The following is a 21,858-nucleotide window of genomic DNA, read 5'->3' as shown; positions in this document are numbered from 1 at the left end:
GGTTGAGACACGGTGTCGTCGTCGGACGATCGGGGCTCGGCGGCGGTTTGATGGACGACACCTTTTCAGTCTGAGGACGGATGGGCCTTGTCGTGAGGCTATCGGGAACGCCCAGAGGACAAGGATTCGGTGAACTGCTCTCTAAGTGTCGACCGTTTCCGATCGCTCGACACGCGTGCCGACTCTCGGCTGGAACTAATGTGTTTGGTGGTGGATGTACGTGTTGCGCTTTTGCCGCCGGGTGTGGTCCCCACAACATGGCCGCCGGCCAGTCCTACGGGGTCGGGGGTCTGTGCATGGGTAGCTGAAGCCGCCCTGTCAACCTCCGATTCGGCGGTGTTGCTGCCATCGCTGAATGCTCCCTCTACATCCATGGCTTCGAGCTGCTTGGCGTAGTGGGCCCAGTGCTTAATGGATCAGTCCTTTAGGGTTTTATGCTTAAATAGTCGGCAGGCCCGACAAGAGGCCTCAAAGTGGTCCCGAGGGAAACACAAATTGCAAACAGAATGTTTATCCACCCTGGGGAACTTTTTGTTACATTTGGGGCAGAATTTAAACGGAGTACTCTCCACAAGGTCAAGGTAAAGCAGAGGGCCGAATATATGTAGGAAAAGGGGAATGAATATATATATGTATGACCTCTGCCCACCCTCCCCCTACTGACTGGGCCGAGGCCTGAGGTGGCCTTCCAAGGCATGGGTCCGAGGCAGCAGTCTTCGACGGAAGTCTCTCCGACCTTCACCGGCGGCGTTATTCGGCGTTCAGTGAATAAAGGCTAGGAAGAGATCTAACAGTAATTGAAATATAGATAAGGCTGTACGCCGAAAGGATCTCCGCACACATGCGTCCGACTAGTATGGCAGAAAAAACGATCTGAGGGATCATGGGTACAGGGGACGTCACACTAGGGATAGTATTACTGGCACGCCCTATTCGACGTCCCTTTACGAGTTTCTGTAATACTCTGCAGCTTCCACTAGATGTCAGCCTATGCACAGCATGTGATCTAAGCAGATTCCACAAGCCTCAGAAATATATATATATATGATACATTACTCATCGTAATCGTATTTCTGATGCTTGTATCTGCTTAGATTCACATGCTCTGCATAGGCTGACATCTAGTGGAAGCTGCAGAGTATTACAGTTTGTTTTTCGAAACTCGAAAAGGGCTTCGACACAGGGCGTGCCAGTAATACTATCCCTAGTGTGACGTCCACTGTACCCATGATCCCTCACGCGTCTAGGACCCTCAGATTGTATTTTTTCTGACATGAGGTAGCATGAGGAGTAGCGCGAGTACAGATAATCCAAGCAGATAGATAGATAGAAAGGTAAGACTACAAGCATCCATGCGCCTTCTCTCAGAGGGGAGGAAGGGTGGGTCGCATGTGAATCTAAGCAGATACAAGCATCAGAAATACGATTACGGTGAGTAATGTACCCCTTCTGAGGCTTGTAGAATCTGCTTAGATCACATGCTGTGCATAGATTAGCGAGCAGTACCTGAAGAAGGAGGTGGGATGTGAGAAGGGTCATGAGGAAATAAATGTCTTAGAACCGCTTGTCCCACTTGTGTATCTGTCTTGGAATGAGCGTCAATGCAGTAGTGCTGAGTAAAAGTGTGAATAGAGCTCCAAGTAGCTGCTTTGCAAATGGTGTCAAGGGGTAAATTTGCAATGAAAGCCAGAGTGGCCCCAATGCCTCTTGTACAGTGGGCCCTAGGCGTGAACGGCAGAGTCTTTTCAGAAAGTGAGTAGCACAGCTGGATACAGTTAATAATCCACTTAGAGATGGCACCTTTAGAGACGCGATCCCCCTCTCTGCCTGTAGCTACGGAGACAAACAGCTGATCTGTTTTCCTTAGCGGTCTGGTCTTGTTTACATAGTAGAGGACTGCCCTATGCACATCTAGTGTGTGTAGTTTCACCTCAGCCGAGCTTTGTGGGTCTTGGAAGAAAGCCGGAAGCTCGATAGACTGGTTCACGTGGAATTTTGAAATAAACTTAGGTGAGAACCTAGGGTGTGTACATAAGACATGCATTACTTACCGTAAAAGCATTTCTGATGATTGTATCTGCTTAGATTCACATGCTGTGCATATGGTCCGATATCCAGTGGTAACCGCAGAGTATTGCATCTTGTCTTTCGGGGGACCGAAAGGGGACGTCGGCATAGGCGTGTCTGAAACACTATCCCTATCGTGACGTGTGTAGTACCCAAAATCCCACATGCGCCGAGGTCCCGCCGATTGTATTTTTTCTGCCATGAGGGAGCCCAAGGCTATAGTGAGTGAGTACATGAAGAGAGAAAGTAGTAAGAAGTCTATGTTCCTTCCACCCCGAACTGGGAGGCAGGGAGGGCGCATGTGAATCTAAGCAGATACAATCATCAGAAATGCTTTTATGGTAAGTAATGCATGTCTTCTGATGCTTGTTAATCTGCTTAGAATCACATGCTGTGCATAGACTAGCGAGCAGTACCCGGAGTTGGGTTGTGAGAAGCAACAGTAGAAAAAAGATGTCTTAGTACTGCTTGTCCCACCTGAGAATCAGACCTAGAATGAGTGTCTAGGCAATAGTGTTTTGTAGAGGTGTGTACAGAACTCCAGGTTGCCGCTTTGCAAATGGACTCTAGGGGAACATTTGCAATGAATGCTATGGATGCCCCAGTGCCTAGAGTAGAATGTGCTCTAGGCTTGAAGGGCAGTTCTCTCTTTGCCAGAGTGTAACATAGTGTGATGCATTTGACAATCCACCTTGATATTGCTGATTTAGAGACAGGGTACCCTTCTCTACTAGCTGCCACTGAAACAAAGAATTGTTTAGTTTTCCTCAGTGGTTTAGTTCTATCCATGTAGAACATGACTGCCCTGCGCACATCTAGTGTGTGAAGGCTTCTTTCGGCCATGTTAGTAGGTCTATGGAAGAACGTGGGTAGTTCGATTGACTGGTTCACATGGAACTTCGAAATACATTTCAGCGCAAATCTGGGATGAGTGCGCAGAACTACTTTATCTTTGTGGACTGTAACAAAGGGGTCCAAGACCGAGAGGGCCTGTAGTTCGCTATCTCTTCTGATAGAAATGATAGCTATTAGAAAGGCTGTCTTGTAAATCAGGTCTTTCAGACTAGCCTTATGCATAGGCTCAAAAGGGGGTCCCATGAGCCTAGTTAAAACCATATTTAGATCCCACCCAGGGGCTGGGTGAGTGATGGGGGGATAAATTCTTTAACCCCTTCCATAAAGGCTTTAATCACAGGTATTTTCCACCACGACACCTTCTGCTGTGACGTGGTGTAGGCTGACAACGCCGCTAGGTGAACCTTTAAGGAATTGAAGACTAACCCAGAGTCCAACAGATGGGTTAGATATAACACAATGTGTGAAGGCGAACAATCGGTGGGATTGATGCCTTTGGAACTGCACCAAATAACAAAACGTTTCCATTTGCTGGCATAGCAATAACGTGTGTTAGGCTTTCTTGCCTCCCTCAGTATGTCCATGCATCTTTGAGGGAGTTGCAGATGTCCAAACTCTATGACTTCAGGAGCCAGGCTGCTAAGTTCAGAGTTTGTGGGCATGGGTGCAGAGTCTCCCCCCTGTCCTGAGACAACATGTGGTACGGGCAGGGCAGCTTGACTGGTGGGGAGAGGGACATTTCCATCAGGTGCGCGAACCAGGGTTGGCGGGCCCACATGGGAGCCACCAGAATCATGGTGACTGGTTCCTGGTGCATCTTGTGCACTATCTTGTTCAGAAGGGGAGTCGGGGGGGAAAAGCGTAAACAAATTTCCCCGACCAAGTTATCCAGAGACCGTTCCCCTTGGATCGGTTCTGGGGGTACCTGGAGGCGTAATCTGGGCATTGGGCGTTCTCCTGAGTAGCGAACAAGTCGATCTCTGGAAACCCCCATTCTGCAAAGACGTTGGATACAATGTCTTCGTGCAGACGCCATTCGTATTCTTCTGGCAGGGGAAAATCTCTGCTGAGTACGTCTGCCAGAAGATTGAGTTCCCCTGGAACATGTTGGGATATCAGGAACATCTTGTGTTTGAGAGCCCATATCCAGATGTTTTGGGACAGCTTGGATAGCCCTGGAGAGTGAGTGCCCCCCTGCTTGTTCAGATAATACATTGCTGTTGTGCTGTCGGTTAGGACCAGCACTGTCTTCCCTTGCAGTTGCTCCTGAAAGGCCTTCAATGCTTTGAACACTGCTAGTAGCTCCAGTAGGTTTATATGGTTGGACACTACCTGAGTGGACCACACTCTGTGCGCTGTCTGTTGAAGCAGGTGAGCCCCCCCCACCCTGTGAGAGATGCGTCTGTCGTGAGAGTGGCTTCCACTGCAGGGGTGGTGAAGGTTTTCCCCTCCAAGAGGTTCTCCCTCGACCACCACTGCAGAGAGAGAACGAGGGCTGGCGAGACAACTAACAGATCTTCCCATTGTCTGCTGGCCTGACACCACTGGCTGTTGAGCCACTCCTGCATGGGACGCATGCGCAGCCGCGCGTGGGGGACCAAGTATATGCATGACGCCATCATCCCTAGCAAACGCATAGCTTTGCGTACCGTCACCTTCCGACTGGCTACATACTGAGGAACTTGAGAGAGCATGTTCTGAACCCTCTCGCTGGAAGGGAAGACTAGACCGTCTTCCGTGCGAATTAGAGCCCCTAGGAACTGTTTTACTTGGCTGGGGACTAAGCTGGATTTCTTTTCGTTGATAGAAAATCCTAGGCTGAACAGTAGGTCTACTGTCCTTTGGGTGTTCGAAAAACAAACGTCGAACGAGTCCCCTTGATGAGCCAGTCGTCGAGGTAATGGTAAACTGGAACTGAAAGTCTGCGCAGGTGTGCTGCTGCCACTGCCAGGACCTTGGTAAACACCCGTGGCGCCGAGGCTATGCCGAAGGGGAGTACCTTGAACTGGTAGTGTTTGTCCTGAATCACGAACCTTAGGAATTTTCTGATGGCTGGCAGCATTGAAATATGAAAGTATGCATCTTTCATATCCAATGTTGTCATGAAGTCCCCTTGTTTTAGCAATGGGATCACCTCTTTAAGTGTTACCATGCAAAACTTCTGGGTCTTTATGAACTTGTTCGCTGGGTGCAGGTCTAGAACAGGACGCATGGTGAGATCCTTTTTGGGTACAAGGAAGAATATTGAATAAATACCCTTGTTTACCTGAAGAATCGGGACGGCTTCTATGGCGTCCTTTCCCAGCAGCGCCTCCACCTCTTGGACCAGGATCTGCAGATGTTCCGGTGAAAGGCGTCGATGTTTCGGCAGTCTGAACTGTGGGGGTCGGGCGAATTCCACGCAATAACCGTGGGCGACCGTCTTTAATACCCACTGGTCTGAAGTTATCCCCTCCCATGCCTTGAGGAAAGATGTTAATCGCCCCCCGACCGGGGAGACATGGGAGGGGACCTGAACTTGGTGGTCATTTCTGACCAGAGGTTGACGCACCTCTGGAATTGGAGCCTCTGCCTCTATTCTTTCCGCGCTTCTGACCCTTCTGGGGGTAGTAAGTGGGGCTTTCAGCCGGTTGACTTGCGTTGAAGTTGCCCGTGCCGAAATTATTTTGAGCGGCACGGGCTTGTCCTCGAAAGGACCGCCGAGAATTGCTGCCCCTCTGTGAAGAGGGTTTTTGGGAAATTTGGTGCAGCGACTTAATAGTCTCATGCTCCTTCTTGGCTGTCTCCAACGCATCGTCTACCGCTTTCCCGAAGAGGTTGGCCTCTTCTATGGGTTTATTGATGATGGATGCCTGGGTCTCAGGCCTGAAACCAGACGTGCGCAGCCACGCGTGTCTCTTTAGGAGAGTACCCTGTGCAAGAGACCTGCCTGCTGTCTCTGCGGAGCCCAGGGTATTCTTTACAACATTTTGATTGGCAAGTTTACCCTCCGAGACAATGGCGAGAAGCTTGGCTCTGGTTGGTTCCGGAACCTCCTGGAGGCCTTCCTGGAGTAGGTTCAATCGGGCATCGACGTAGCTTGCCAGTAACGTTGTGTTATTGGCAATCCAGATGGTATAAGCAGCCGCCGACGTGACCCGTTTGCCTAAGGCATACAACCTTTTGGACTCCTTGTCCGGGGGTGACTCTCCCGTGGCAAGGGGAACCCCTGCTCTCTTGCGAGTGTTGGTCACCACCAGCGAGTCTGGGATTGCGTGCCCTTTGATGTAGAGCGGGTCGGTGGGGGAGGGCTGGAAGAGTTTTTCGACCCTTGGGTTCACAGCCCTCGTCTGAGCGGGTGTGAGTAAAGAAGGGGCCACCCGTCTCTTTACAGAGCTCAAGAGAGGGATAGACTGGCTAGCCGGAGGCCTGTCATTAATAATGTTTTCCGCGGAATCCCGTTTAGGCAATGCCTCAATCGTGGCAATTTTAAAGAATTCCGCTGCTTTTTTCAACGTGTTGTTGAAAGCCATTTGATCATCCACCGGGGGAGCCTGCCTAACCAGTGTGGATGGAGGAGAGTCGAGGCAAACGATATCAGAATTGTGATCGTCCTGCTGGGTGTCCTCCCAGTTGTCCGTTGCGCCTTGATCTTCCCCATAATTGTCCAGAAAAGAAGTCTCCTCTTCTTCTGTATAGATGTCTCTATACGTGTCCTTCTGGACATCTTCTTGATAATCAACATAGTGTTGAACATATAGGTGTTGGGCAACTTGTGTATGAGGGTTAGGGTCTACCCGAGCTTTTTTCGGTGGAGGTTGATCAGAAGCACCGAAAACCTGCTGCAGCCGATCCATATACCCCTCAAATTGCTCCGTGGTCCACTTGGATGACCCAAATGGACCCAGCTGAGCAGGAACCGGGTCCTCCGCCCTAAGGCGTTCAGAGGATCTCCTCAGGGTGCTTGAGAGGGGTACCTGGCTCTCTTCGTAAGAGTCCTCAGGGTCGTCTTCCAAAACCGTGGAAAACCTTTCGGCGGATTGGCCCATAACTGTGGGCGAAATCGGTACAAGGCCCACCGCTGTAGCAATCCTGTTGATGCTCTTACTGATAGTTACCGAATCTTCGGGGGACAACGCCTCCGATGATGGCTTCCCGGGTAGAGGCCTAGTTAGAGGCCTACTTGTAGTTTTCGGGCCTGCACGGGCCTTGGAAACCTTGAAAGTCGAAGTTTCTTGTTCAGTAGCGCCTTTCTTAAGTTTATTAAGCCCAGTCGTCATGCGCTGCTGCGGATGCGGGGAAGGCTTCGGATCAGATCGATCCGATGGCGCTTGAGCCTTCTTCGACGTCGTCGAGGAGGGCGCTTGGGTTGTGTGTTTTGTGTGGTGCGATTGTACACCCCTGTCACCGGGTGTGGTCCCTGTAGCAAGACCAGAGTCGAGCCTGGAAGGGTCGGGGACGGGCTTGGCGGCTCTAGAATTGTTCGCCTCAAGGTCTACAACGTCCGCGTTGGACGTTTGGTCATCCGATGTACCCCCGTCACTCTCGGCTGGTGTTGCGGCAGGGGAGGGAGGCTCCATGCGTGAAATACCGTGTGCGGCCCACCGCTTCAACCGGCGCTCCGTAAGGGATTAGGTTTAGGAGTTTATACGCCGAACACCGCTTTAGTGCTCTAGGGGAAGACAAGCGTACAGGAAGTGTGCTCGTCTTTCCACGGATATCTGACCCTTCACAGAGGGCAGAATCTAAATGGAGTCCTTTCATAGCAGAAGGGAAGGGTGACCAGACCAAAAAGGAAAGAAGTGGAAAAGAGGAAAGACATCTTATAGCAGTATGGCAAAACCTGAGCCCACTGTCCCTACTGTGTAGGCCGGCCAGAAGGCCCGACCACGAGGAGGTCCGAACGCCGGATCTTAGGTGCCGGAATCCACAGCCGTAGGCGTTCCCCCGTAGTCTTCGTCGAAGATGTTCTTGATAGTTGAAGTCACTTAACGCGGATTAAACCGACAATTCGGTAGATAAACAATGTCTCATGAAGAGCTCCGCTATAGGGCGACCAGTTATCTGGGTGGAAAAAAACAATCTGAGGGACCTCGGCGCGTGAGGGATTTTGGGTACTACACACGTCACGATAGGGATAGTGTTTCAGACACGCCTTTGCCGACGTCCCCTTTCGGTCCCCCGAAAGACAAGATGCAATACTCTGCGGTTACCACTGGATGTCGGACCATATGCACAGCATGTGATTCTAAGCAGATTAACAAGCATCAGAAAACCAGTTTATCTTTAAGGACAGTAAAGAAGGGATCTTGCACTGACAGAGCCTGAAATTCACTGACTCTTCTTATAGATGTAATTGCTACTAAGAAGGCCGTTTTGCAAGTCAGGAGTTTGAGACTGCTTTGGTGCATGGGCTCGAATGGGGGGCCCATGAGCTTAGATAGCACCAAGTTAAGGTCCCATCCTGGTGGTGGGTTTGAAATAGGAGGGTGAAGTCTCTTTACTCCTTCCATGAAGGCTTTAACTACTGGTACTTTCCACCACGACACCTTGTTATGGGAAGTGGTGTATGCTGACAGGGCTGCCAGGTGTACCTTTAGTGAGTTAAAACCAGTCCTGCGTCCAGCAGGTGGAACATGTATGTAACAATAGTGGAAGGAGTGCAATAACTGGGTTGATTTGTTTATTCTGGCACCAGATAACGAATCTCTTCCATTTGTCAAAGTAGCAGTGCCTCGTGTTAGGTTTCCTAGATTCCTTTAGGATGTCCATACACCTCTGTGGTAAATTGAGATGTCTGAACTCTATGACCTCAGAAGCCATGCTGCCAGGTTCATTGAGTTGGGTTGAGGATGCACTGTTTGACCTCGGTGCTGGGACAGTAGGTTGTACCAGCCCGGAGGTTTGATGGGTTCGCACACCGCCAATCTGCGTAAGTGTGGGAACCACGGTTGTCTTGCCCACACGGGAGCAACTAGGACGAGCGTCATCAATTCTCTGTTCATCTTGTTGACCACCTTCCTTATTAGAGGAGTTGGTGGAAAAGCGTACGCAAACATCCCTGACCAGTTCATCCACAGGGCGTTCCCCTGGGAGTCTAGTTGGGGAACCTGGATGCAAATCCTCCTGGGCATTGTCTGTTTTTGCTTGTGGCGAATAGGTCTATAGTGGGGAAACCCCACTGAGAGAAGATATCTTCGACGACCTCTCTGTGTAGACAGCATTCGTGTTCCTCTGGGAGGGGGTCTCTGCTTAGAGCATCCGCTAGGGAATTGAGATCCCCTGGAACATGTTGCGATGACAGGAAGATGTTACGTCTGAGTGCCCATATCCAGATTTTCTGGGCAAGCTTGGACAGATTTGGCGACCGAGTACCTCCTTGCTTGTTCAGGTAGAACATGGCTGTAGTGCTGTCCGTCCGGATTTGCACTGACAGATTTAATAGGTAGGGCTCGAACGCTTGAAGTGCTCTGAATACTGCCAGAAGCTCTAACAGGTTGATGTGATTCTTGGCCACTGAGTGCGACCAGAGACCCTGAGCTGTGTGGTGGAGATGGTGAGCTCCCCACCCTGTCAGGCATGCATCGGTTGTGACTACCGCCTGTATCTCGGGATCGTAAAAGGGTTTCCCCCTGGACAGATTCTCTCTTGTCCACCAGTGAAGGCTTTGTACAAGTGTTGGCGAAACGACCACTAGATCGTCCCACTGACCACTTGCCTGAGACCACTGTTTTTCCAAACATTCTTGCATGGGACGCATGCGCAGGTGCGCGTGGGGGACCAGGTAAATACATGACATCATCATGCCCAGCAAACGCATTGCTTTGCGTACCGTTATCTGGCGACCGGACTGATGTTGCGGAATTTGCAGCAGTATATTCCGAATTCTTTCCTCGGAAGGAAAGGTCAACCCCTCTTGAGTGTCTAGGATAGCTCCTATGAACTGTTTGGATGTGCTTGGCACCAGACTTGACGTTTTCTTGTTTATTGAGAAGCCCAATTCGAAGAGGAGGTCGATAGTCCTTTGAATGTTTGCTCTGCAAATAACTCGGGTCTCCCCTGTGATGAGCCAGTCGTCCAGGTAAGGGTACACCGGGATTGCCTCCCTGTGTAGGTGTGCTGCCGCCACCGCCAGTACCTTGGTGAATACCCTTGGAGCCGAAGCTATCCCGAAGGGCAGTACCTTGAACTGGTAGTGCCGACTGTCCACCTTGAAGCGCAAGTACTTTCTGTGCGCTGGGAACATGGAAATATGAAAATAGGCATCTTTCATGTCCAATGTTGCCATGTAATCCCCCTTTTTTAGGAGGGCGATTACCTCTTGGAGAGTAGTCATATGAAACTTTTGGGGCTTGACATACTTGTTTGCAGGCCGTAAGTCCAATACTGGGCGCATTGTCAAATCTTTTTTTGGCACAAGGAAGTAAGTTGAATAAATAACCTTAATTACCTGGTGTCACGGGACGAGTTCTATCGCGTCCTTTGCTAGCAGATTGACAATCTCCTCAAGGAGGATCTTCTGGTGGTCCAAGGAATGTATTTTTTGTTGTGGAGGATGGTTTCTGGGACGCTCTAACAGTTCTATGCAGTACCCTTCGGATACTGTGAACAGCACCCATCTGTCTGATGTGATCCCTTCCCAAGCTTGGGTGAAGTTGGAAATGCGTCCCCCTACTGGGGTTGCGTGAGAAGGGACCCTGAACGGAGCGTCACTGTTTTGGTGGAGGCGTGCCGCCTCCTCTACTGGGGCTGCCTCTACCTTTTCCGCGTCCTCTTTTATTACCCCTGCCGTAACGCTGGGTAGACTGTTGGTTATTATTGCTCCACGGTGTACCCTGCCCCTGGGAATAGTTAGATCCTCTCTGGGAATTTTGGCAGCGTGGGTGACAAAAATTGCCATTCCCTCTCTGATTAGGGGGTTTATTGGTTAGTTGGCCTAGGGATTTGAGTGTTTCATACTCATCCTTGGCATTTTTCAGCGCGTCCTCGACCGCCTTACCAAACAACAGATCCGGCTCCACCGGTTTATCTAACAATGATGCTTGGGTTTCAGCTTTGAACCCAGACTGCCGTAACCAAGCGTGTCTCTTGATAACAGTTCCTTCTGCTATCAATCTGCCGGCGTTATCCGCGGCATCAAAGGTTGCCTTTAAATTGCAACCGGACACGGCTCTCCCCTCCGCCGAAACTCGTGCCAACTGGCTCTTTAAGGGTTCTGGGGCGGAGTCTATGAGTGCCGCGACTTCTTCCCACTGATGGCAGTTGTAGCTGGCCAACAGGGTGGTGGAGTTGGCAATCCTTGCCTGGTAGGCGGAAGTGGAGGCTACTTTCCTGTCCAAACCATACAGTTTCTTGCTCTCCTTGTCAGAAGGAGCTTCGGACGATGACAAGGGTGTTCCAGCCCTCTTACGGGTGTTTGTAACAACCAGGGAGTCCGGTTTCAGATGCCCCCCTTATATACAGTGGGTCTGATTGGGCTGCCCTGAAAGTTTCTCAATCCTGGGGTTCACTGCTCTGGTGAGGTTAGGATTTACGAGTGAAGGGTCTATTCTCCTCTGAATAGCTTCAGGATAGGGATGGCCTGAGCAACAGGCCTCCTTTCTCCCACTAATCCTTCGGCGAAGACCCTCTCCTCTTGAGCACCCTGGGTGTCAATGTGGAAATGTTCAGCTGCTCGAGACAGAACTTCATTCAGGAGAGGTTGGTTGTCGACAGGGGAGTCGGTAACCGGGGGTTCCTTCTCTACCGGGGAATCTACTCTGTAGGTTTCCGGGTCGTCCTCATTCTCTTCTTGGTCCTCATCATCCCCATAGTAGCCCGTACCAGTTTGTTCTTCCAACATGCCCAAATCTGGATCCTCACAAAAGGATGTCTCTCCTTGATACTGAGAGTAGGGCTGTACATAGAAGGGGTCCGAAGACCGTGTTGGTGTTTCAAACCGAGACTTTTTACTTGGAGGTATAGGATCCTTAGAGCCTGAGGGTGCTGACCCGTCGGGAGTATAAGGAACAAGTTACTTACCTGTAACTGTTGTTCTCCAGCATGGGTCTGGCATGGATTCACATGCTCATGAATATTCCCCGTCGTCAGGCTGGGAATCCTCGGTAAAGAAAAAACCAGTATCAGTTTCGTTTCTGATCTGACTTTCGTAGTAATAACCAATCACTGGTCTCTGCGTCATACTGACCACAGCCAATGACTGCCCTCTACCTAAGCCCCACCTCTGGCAGCCATCTTCAGATTTGGAAGCACGTGAAGTGGCAGTATGACCAAGTGAAGAGCCGCAGAGGGGTAGGTGGGAGGGTTCGCATGTGAATCCATGCCAGACCCATGCTGGAGAACAACAGTTACAGGTAAGTAACTTGTTCCTTCTCCAGCATGGGGTCTGGCATGGATTCACATGCTCATGAATAAAGAATACATAGCAGTACACACATGCACAACCACGGGAGGTGGCAAAGGCTCAATATTAAGCATCACATCAAACTCAACATTAAGCATCTTACCTCCTCACCAGGCTCACCTCAGGCGAACAGGTTGCGCAGCACTGCTTGGCCGACCCTGGACTCCTCCCTGGAATCCCGGTCGACGCAGTAGAATTTCGTGAAGGTGTGCGTCGACCTCCACGTAGCAGCCCTGCATATGTCCAGCAGGGGCACACCAGATAGGAACGCCGTGATAGCTGCGATCGCTCTGGTGGAATGGGCTCTCGGACGGCCAGGCAGCGGTCGGTTTGCCAACCGGTGACAGTACATGATACAGCCGGAGAGCCATCTGGAAATGGAAGCCTTCGAGAGAGCCTTCCCCTGATTGACAGGTCCAAAGTTCACAAAGAGTTGTGACGTCTTCCGAAAACACTTTGTGCGGTCCACGTAGAACTTCAGCGCTCTAGCCACATCCAGCGAGTGCAAAGTCCTCTCAGCCGGCGACGAAGGCGACGGGAAGAACACAGGCAACACCAAGGGTTCGTTGAGATGGAAGTCCGACGGTACCTTGGGCATGAAGGAGGGGTGCGTCCTGAGCACTACCCTCGTGTCGTGAAAAGTCAAGTACGGGGCCTTGCAGGAAAGGGCCTGGATCTCTCCCACTCGTCGTGCGGAGGTGATGGCCACAAGAAACGCTGTTTTCCACGACAGAAATTTCAACGGAGCTGAGTGCAGAGGCTCGAACGGAGGTCCCATGAGCTTGGTCAGCACCACGTTGAGCTCCCAAACCGGGGCCGGAGCCTTCACCGGCGGGAACGATCTGAACAGTCCCTTCATGAACTCTTTCACCAGACGATGAGACCACAAGGACGTCCGCCCCGTGGTTCTGGTGTATCGGGAGATCGCAGCAAGATGAATCTTGATGGACGCGTGTGCCAGTCCAGCTTTGGCCAGCGTCAGCAGGTACGGCAGTACTTGGGGGGCCGTAATCCGTAGAGGGTTAATCTTCTATGCGTGGCACCAGACAGAGAACCTCTTCCATTTGTGTCCGTAGTATTTAAGAGTCGAGGACGCCCTGGCCTTTGCAAGAACCTCTCTGCAGTCGGCCGGTATGTCGTATCCTCCAAACTCTAGCGCTGCACGAGCCAGGCCTGCAGGTTCAGCGATTTCGGGTCGTGGTGGAGGATGGCGCCTCCTTCTCTGGAGAGTAGATCCGCGTCCACCGGCAGCTTGATTGGCGGGGACGCCGACAAGTCCAGAAGGTCCGGGAACCATATCTGCCTCGGCCACGCAGGTGCGACGAGGATCATCCTGCACCGTGACCTCTTGAGCTGGTTGACGAGCCGGATTAGCAGTGGCAAAGGAGGGAACGCGTAGAGGAACAGGCCCTCCCAGGGGAACGAGAAAGCATCGCCCATGCTCCTCGCCTGGGGAAACCTGCTGGCGAACCTCCGGCACTTGGAGTTCGTCGCCGTCGCGAACAGGTCGATCTGGGGTGTGCCCCACCGTCGGAAGAGGCGATCCACTAGATCCTGCCGTAGCTCCCACTCGTGGCACGAGCGCAGCTCCCTGCTGAGTGAGTCGGCAATGGTGTTTTTTATCCCTGCCAGATGAAACGGCACCAGAAATATCCTTTGGGCGATGGCCCAATGCCACAGGTCCTGCGCCTCCTTGGACAGTGCTGGGGACCTGGTTCCGCCCTGTTTCCTGATGTAAAACATGGTGGTGGTGTTGTCGGTGAAGATCCTCACCACCTTGCCCTTGAGGGACGGACGGAAGGACCTGAGGGCCCAAAACACTGCACGGAGCTCCAGGACGTTGATATGTAGGGATTTCTCCGTCGGGAGCCAAAGGCCTCTTGCGTGCAGATTTTCGGTGTGCGCTCCCCACCCTTCCAGGGAGGCATCCGTGGTCACTGTCTCCTGGTGGGCTGGGGTCTGGAAGTCCAAGCCCGCCGTCAGATGCGCGCGGGTGCCCCACCACCGGATCGCTCGTCGGAAACTCTCGTCGAGTGTGATCCTTTCCTCGAAGCTGCCCGTCGTTTGGATCCAGCGCGCGTCCAGGAACTCCTGCAACGGGCGCATCCGGAGCCTGCACATGGGAATGAGGTAGATGCAGGAAGACATCATTCCGAGGAGGGACTTGATGGACCTCACCTTGGCCGCGTCGGCCACCAACATCCGCTGCACCTTGCCCAGGATGGTCCTGGTCCTCTCCTCCGACGGGGAGGCCAGAAGGGACACTGTGTTGAGCATCGCTCCCAGAAACAGAGCGTCTTGCGCGGGTACCAGGTGGGATTTGGCGTAGTTCACGGAGAATCCCAGGTCCGTGAGAAGTTGGACGGTCCTTGCCGTGTGAACCACGGCAAGCTCCCTCGTCTTGGCTCGGATGAGCCAGTCGTCCAGGTAGGGGTAGACGTGGACCCCCTCGCGGCGCAGCTGCGCCGCCACCGGTGCGAGGCACTTGGTGAATACCCTGGGTGCCGACCGTAGTCCGAAGGGGAGGGCTTTGAACTGGTAATGACGCCCTTGGACCACAAACCTGAGGAATTTTCGGTGCCCCTTTAGGATGGGAATATGGAAGTAGGCATCCTCCAAATCCAACGACGACAGGAAGTCTCCTTCCTCCAGCTGACCCAGGACGTGCTGGAGGGTGACCATCCGGAACTTCTGCGCCTTGATGAACTTGTTCAGACGCCGCAGGTCCAGGATGGGGCGCCATCCCCCCGTCTTCTTCTTCACGAGGAAGTATCTCGAGTAGACTCCGGAGCCCCGAAGCCTCTTTGGGACGAGTTCGATGGCGCCCTTCCTGAGCATCGCTTTTACCTCCAGGAGAAGTTGAGGGACGTGAAGTTATTTCCTGGCCACGGGGGGGGGACGCGCGGGCACCTTCTCTGGAACTCTAGCGCGTGGCCCCGGGCCAAGGCGTCCAGCACCCAACGGTCGGTGGAGATGGACTCCCACACGCTGACGAAGCTCGCCAGCCGGCCTCCCACCGGGGTGCTTCGGTGGGGGCCCGACCCCACGGCCGGTTCAATCCTGCTTCGACGAGGCTTTGCCGCCTTGACCTCCTTGGCGACGACGGCGGGGTCCGCCAGACTTGCCTCGTCCTCTGTAGGCCTCCTGAGACGACGAGCGGGCCGCTTGACGGTAGGTGGAGAAACCGCCGCCGGAACCTTTGGAGGCGCCCTTGCCTCCGCTGCTCCGAAAGGGCGTCCGTTGTTGTTGCAGAACTCCCAGGGCCCGGGCCGTCTCAGTGTCCGCTTTAATGGCCTGAAGGGAATCGTCCACTGTTTTCCCAAACAGGTTGTTCCCATCGAAGGGCATGTCCAGGACTCTGGTCTGAACGTCTTGACGGAAGTCCGTAGCCTTGAGCCATCCACGCCGCCTAAGGCAAACGCCGTTGCCCAACTGGCGGAACCCAGTGTCGGAGATGTCCGTCGCAACGGTAATGGCGTGGTCCGAAGCCACCTCACCTTCCTGCAGGATCTCCAGGGCCTCTGTCCTCTTGTCGTCCGGCAGGAAGTCCAGCAGGGGAGCCAGTTTGTACCAGAGCTCCCTGTCGTAGCGGGCCACGATAGCCAAGGCGTTGGCCGCTTTAATCGTCGTCGCTGCCGACGAGATGACTCTGCGTCCCATAGCGTCCAATTTCTTTCCCTCACCGTCCGGTGGGGAAGTCGATGTGGAGGCCGCACCCCCCCCCCCGCTTTCTTCCTGGCCGCCGCGGAGACGACGGAGTCCGGGGTAGGCTGCGCCCGGAGGCACAGGGGGGCCGTGTCCGGGACCCGGTACTTCTTCTCGTACCGGTCTCTTCTAGCTGGCGTCGTGGAAGGGTTCTTGAGGAGGGTGAGGCCCTCATCCCAAATGTCGTCCAATAGAGGCACTGAGAGGACCGTCTTCCTCTTGGCCTCGCACCGCTGATAAAGGAAACCTTCCTTCTTCTTCTCCTCAGGGCAGAGTTGAAAAAGCTCAGATGCCCTGGTGATCATGGAGTGGAACGATCCAATCTCGTCGGGCGGAGAAGCCCTGGTGGGAGGCGACGACGGTACATCCTCGTCGTATACCTCGTCGTCCGTACCCGTCGCTGCCGTGTCAGTCCCCGTATCATCCCCTCGGGTGGACGGGGAGGAGGGCTGGACGGGGCGCGACGGCTGAAAAGGAGGTGGAGGGTGGATCCTTCTTTTCTTAGTAGGGGGAACACCAGAAGGTCCCGGTTCTGGGTCCCCCGACGGGAGAGGTTCCTCCGTCGGCAACGGTAGTCTCGTCCTTATCTTTGAGCATAAGGACTGTATAGCCAACAAAATGGCCGCCGAGTTGTCTTGCGGTGCTGGCAGAGGGGAATCCGACGGGCGATCAGGGGCCCCGTCGGTACCCTCGACGATGTCGTCGTCACCTGCGTCGGGATCCATCCCGACGGGCCGGTCTTCTTCCACGCCGAGGCCGTGGCTTAAGACCTCGACCAGTTCCTCCTCCGAGGTTGAAGCCGAATCTACGACGACGCCCTGCCCCCCCTTTCTCTTCCCCTCGGGGGATTTCACGGGGGTCCTATCGATGGGCACAAAAGAGGACTCCCTCCGAGGTGGCAGGGAGCCCCGAGGTCGCCACCACTGGTGTAGCCTGCACAGGCTGAGCCAGGGCCGCCGCGACAGTTTCGATAGAGGGCTTGGCCGGATGGATTAAGGCCTTCACCACCTTAGGTGCGCTCACCGCCTTATCCTTGAGGGGGGGGACACCGCCTCGCTCCCCCTCCGATGAGGCCTTCGAGCTCGACCGGGGCCTCTCCAGGAGCTTCGCCGGGTGCTCGGCCTTCCTCTTACCCGACCCAGAGCGTTGGCTCGTGGTTGATGGTGCCGGGGAGGGTGCGCCCTGCCTGGCACCCGTAGAGCCCGACCGTTCGGCGCTCCCGGTGCCAGCGGACTCGCGGTGCTTGGCCTTATGTTGGACCCCCGTCGCCGGGGCGTCCTCAAAGGTCTTAGAAGACCGCTCAGATTTCTTCTTCTCGCCGGACGGGCTCTTCCCTTCTAGCCAGTTGGCGAGACGTTGATGGCGGTCCTTCATGGTCCGCTCCGACATGTTGCCGCAAAACGCACAGTCCTTCTCCACGTGCGTCTTGTCCTCATGTAGGCAGTAGAGACAAAAAGAGTGTTCGTCCTCCTTGAAGACGTTCTGCAGCTGGCATCCAGGGCAGACCCTGAACAGCTTTCCGGGCGTCGAGCTTCCCTTCTCCTGAGCCATGACCGGGCCTGAGAAACTTCTGGAGTCCTCCAAAAGCGTAGCTCGACGAAATCTTCACCCTTGAGAGGCGCAGACGAATCCGACACGGGTCCCCGTTGATCGGATAGAGAGTCGGTGGAGCTTGAGGCTCTTTTGACCGAAAAAACGAAGTTTTTGAGAAAAAACGTGAAAAAATAGCACTAACGCTCGAGAGCAATAGCACGAGGATCCCAACACATGAACGTGCGGTAAAAATCTGAAGATGGCTGCCAGAGGTGGGGCTTAGGTAGAGGGCAGTCATTGGCTGTCGTCAGTATGACGCAGAGACCAGTGATTGGTTATTACTACGAAAGTCAGATCAGAAACGAAACCGATACTGGTTTTTTCTTTACCGAGGATTCCCAGCCTGACGACGGGGAATATTCATGAGCATGTGAATCCATGCCAGACCCCATGCTGGAGAAGAGAGAAAGTGTTCAGGGTTTTTTGCGTAAAAATCTGCCAATAATGACATCCTTGACATGACCCTGTCTATGTCATCACTGGACCATTCTCTAGAACTGGGGATGACTCTTTCTGGAAGTTTCTCTGACTTATCCTGACTAGACTTGGTGGTCTGAGTAGGGGTCTTTGTGATAGCAGAAGACTTGGACTTGTCTGTCTATGAGTGGAGTGTATTAAAGGTGTGGAAGTAGGCAGAGGCTGCTTCCTTTGTTGTTTTTTCCCCCTCCCCGTGAGTGGAAGAGTGTTTTCCCTGTTTTTTTTGCCCCTTCGGAGCCTTTCGACGCCTGGCGTCGAGGTTCGGGGGTAGTGTCCCTATCCTTCGAGTGTGGAAGTAGGGGTTCGGGAACCGCCGTAACGCGGTCTGCGGGCGCTGACTCCTGGAGTGCGGTCTGCGGATGGAAGTCGGCTTCGTCCTCCGACGATCGAACTTCCGTTACCTTGGGGAGCGAGGCACTCTTGGCAACAGTGGATGATTGCCTGGAGTCATGCGGCAATCTTGATCGAGAACATCCAGAAGACGCCGATTCGGACCGTTCTCTATGTGCCTCTTTCCGAAAACTCGACGTGTGCGTCGAGTCCCGGTTGGACTTCATGTGTTTTGTGGAAGTGCTGTGGGAAGCGCTTGTGTCGCCGGAGGTCTTCCCCATAGCCGCCCTGCCGGACGACCTTCCGAGGTCGGGGACTTGCGCTCGGCTGTCCTTCGACGCCATAATGCCCTCGCCGTCCGAAAGCACGGCGTTGCTGCCATCGCTGAAGGCACCCTCCGCTGCCATGGCCTCTTGACGTCTGGCGTGGTGGGCCCAGCGCTTGATCGAACGGTCCTTAAGTGTTTTGGGTTTAAACCTACTACACGCTCTGCAGTTCGCCTCGGGGTGGTCCCTCGGCAAGCAGAGATTGCACGTGGCGTGCCTGTCGACCCAAGGGTATTTGCGGTTGCACTTGGGGCAGAATTGGAAAGGGGTACCCTCCATATGCACCTTGTGGCAGCAGGCTTGTAATTGTAGGAATATATAAGAATGTACCTATATACCAAAAGAGTCTAGAGTATGTCCACCCCCCACTCTCCCTACTTGCAGGGCCGAGGCCAGCGGGCCTTCCTAGGCCCAAATCTGTCGTGCCGCTGTCGACGGTCGAATTCTTCTCCGGGCCGGCGTCGAGTGTGGAAGTTCAGTGACTCGACGTTGAGGTGGAGAAATGGGTAAATTTAACAATATTTAGCAAAAGTATGGCTAAGGCCAGGGAACTCCGCGAAATGCTTCCGACCAGTATGGTGGAAAAAAACAATCTGAGGGTCCTAGACGCGTGAGGGATCATGGGTACAGTGGACGTCACACTAGGGATAGTATTACTGGCACGCCCGTGTCGACGCCCTTTTTCGAGTTTAGAAAAACAAACTGTAATACTCCGCAGCTTCCACTAGATGTCGGCCTATGCACAGCATGTGATCTAAGCAGATTCCACAAGCCTCAGAAATATGGGATACATTACTCACCGTAATGGTATTTCTGATGCTTGTATCTGCTTAGATTCACATGCTGTGCATAGGCCGACATCTAGTGGAAGATGCAGAGTATTACAGTTTGTTTTTCGAAACTCGAGATATTTGTGTAAGTCAGGAGCATGTCATCACTGAGGATCTTCACATTATAACCATGCCCAAGGTGGATTAGCATTGGTACCATACCTGGCCAGCTTGCCTTCACGGTACGTTCGGCCCCATGGGTGCCGGTGGTTCTGTAGGGGCCACACATCAGGAAGCCAAAGTGTAACTGATCCTTCCATGACTTCCACGTTGGCACAAGCAGGTTCTGTTTCCCGACAGTAGTAGCACTTCCCATAGAAACAGCTGTTATTCCCTGAGAGGAAACAATGCACAGGTCAAGAGAAATTAGCTCCCATGCCCCAAAAATATTGAAAAACAAGGGCAACAAGGGACCACTGCCATTCCTCCCCACCATGATTACACCCACACGGCTATTAGGGAATAGTCAAGAGCACTCCAGGCCTACCAAACATAGGCCACGTTGGCAGAAAACAATACATTTTCACACATGTAATACAATAACACAGGAGGTACAGTTGCTTTGCGGACATGATGCATCTGGCCCAAACAACATCATCTATGATCTGCTGGTCTACCATGCCTACAGTTCCTGCACCTAAGGCTAAACAATGCTGCCATGGATTTGAGAGTGCTGGGATCTGGATTATTGTAATATGTGGTTTCAAGTCTTTTTTAATTGTAACCAATAAGTAATTGGATAAGGACTCCATTATTTTTGTTTTTAATATAACATATTGGATATTAGTACCCAGAGGGGGGAGCAGCCTCTCAGCCAATGAGGAGGCTTGGAACGGGGGCGAATTACCAGACGGTAATCCCCCACTCAGCCTCCTCACGGCTGGAGCCCTTCAACTTCCCCCGCCAGGGAACAAGGTAAGTGGTCCCCCTCTCCCCTCCGCCATTCACAGAATTCCCTCCCCACCTCCTACTTACCCTCTTTTCTGTCCATTTTGGGAGAGGACGCGCTAGGAACACTTCTTTCCCCAGCGCGTCCACTCCTGATCTGCGACAGGCCGTCATGGAAAGGAAGATGGGATTACACGTAGTCCCTTCTCCCTTTTCCATGTTGGCTTTTATTTTTGTTCATCCTTTCCCTATTTTTTGAATGGCCCCCATGGATAGGGAGAAGTGACTACATGGAGTCCCTTCTCCTTTTCCATGGTGGGCATTTTGTTTCTTTACTTTGTTGTATTATTTTCAATGGTCGCCATGGAAAGGGAAAACAGACTTAGTGTCCCCTTCCATGGTGGGCATTTTTGTTGTTCTTCCAGTGAAAGAGTGTTTTGCAAAGAAGAAAGAAGCTTTTAGTAGCCCAGTTCAATGGGTTTGGCCGGAGTACTAATAGCAATATGTGGGGGCAATATGTGGGGGGCATTACAGAGTCCGGTAATGCCCCGGGACCTTCGTTAAGGCCCTGCTACGCTCAAGCCTGTAACTATGGGCCCTGGGGCATTACCTGACTCAGGGATTATTACTTAAATACAACCTCTCAATGCCACTTTCAAAGCATCCCAGTTATTGTGAACCAAAGTATGTGCTGGGCGATTGATGATAATGAATTAATTAATAAAGGGATTCTTTTTTTGTAGAAAAGTGGCATCTTTCAAAAGAAAATAATAAAATCTCCATCTTGGGGAAAGCCTGGGGAAATGAGTCCACTCTAATGTAGTAGTGACGGGAGCATGATCTGATAAAGTGATGGGGCCAATATGTGAATCAATTAATGCTAATGTCAACGAGGGATTAATAAATATATAATCTATTTTAAATAGGGAGTGGTGGGGGGGGTAAATTCTTTAGAATCAGGGTCACAAAACCTCTAGGAGTCAATTAAACTGAGATTGTCCAGTAAATGTGAGACATTTTCAGGCATTTTTTTGTTTCATATTGAGGTTTATTGCAATTTTCCATACAACAAAAACAGCAGCATAACAGGAGGTAAAACCCCAACATAGGTACACCATACCACTTCAACAAAAAGAACCAACATTGCACATCATATTCACAACACGGCTGGGTACCCCGAGAGTCCTCGTTCCAATATGGGGGGGGGGAAAACATCCAGAGATTGCAATAGATTCCAAAACCAAACCAAAACACTCATTGATAATATTAAGAGTCATCAAGCATCCCTCTGCAGGCTCCCTCACCCCCAAATAGAAACCAGCCATGCCACACATAGACCCCTGGCACATATACCACTAAGATACAATACCCAGGCCGCCACGGAGACACACTGCATAAAACACCT

General features: G+C 52.5%; 1 protein-coding gene across 2 annotated transcripts in view; it reads right to left on the bottom strand.

Moving 5' to 3' along the window:
* FAM20B (FAM20B glycosaminoglycan xylosylkinase) overlaps positions 1–21,858 on the bottom strand; it is a 357,456-nt gene that overhangs the window by 33,589 nt on the left and 302,009 nt on the right. For both annotated transcript variants that reach the window (XM_069641175.1, XM_069641174.1), the window contains exon 5: positions 19,728–19,899. In XM_069641175.1, coding sequence (XP_069497276.1) covers positions 19,728–19,899 — 172 coding nt within the window. The remainder of the gene's footprint in view (positions 1–19,727; positions 19,900–21,858) is intronic.

Source organism: Ambystoma mexicanum, chromosome 1q (assembly GCF_040938575.1).
Source record: "Ambystoma mexicanum isolate Mex_15411 chromosome 1q, UKY_AmexF1_1, whole genome shotgun sequence".
Taxonomy (NCBI): domain Eukaryota; kingdom Metazoa; phylum Chordata; class Amphibia; order Caudata; family Ambystomatidae; genus Ambystoma; species Ambystoma mexicanum.
This window is presented reverse-complemented; position numbering and strand designations above follow the sequence as displayed.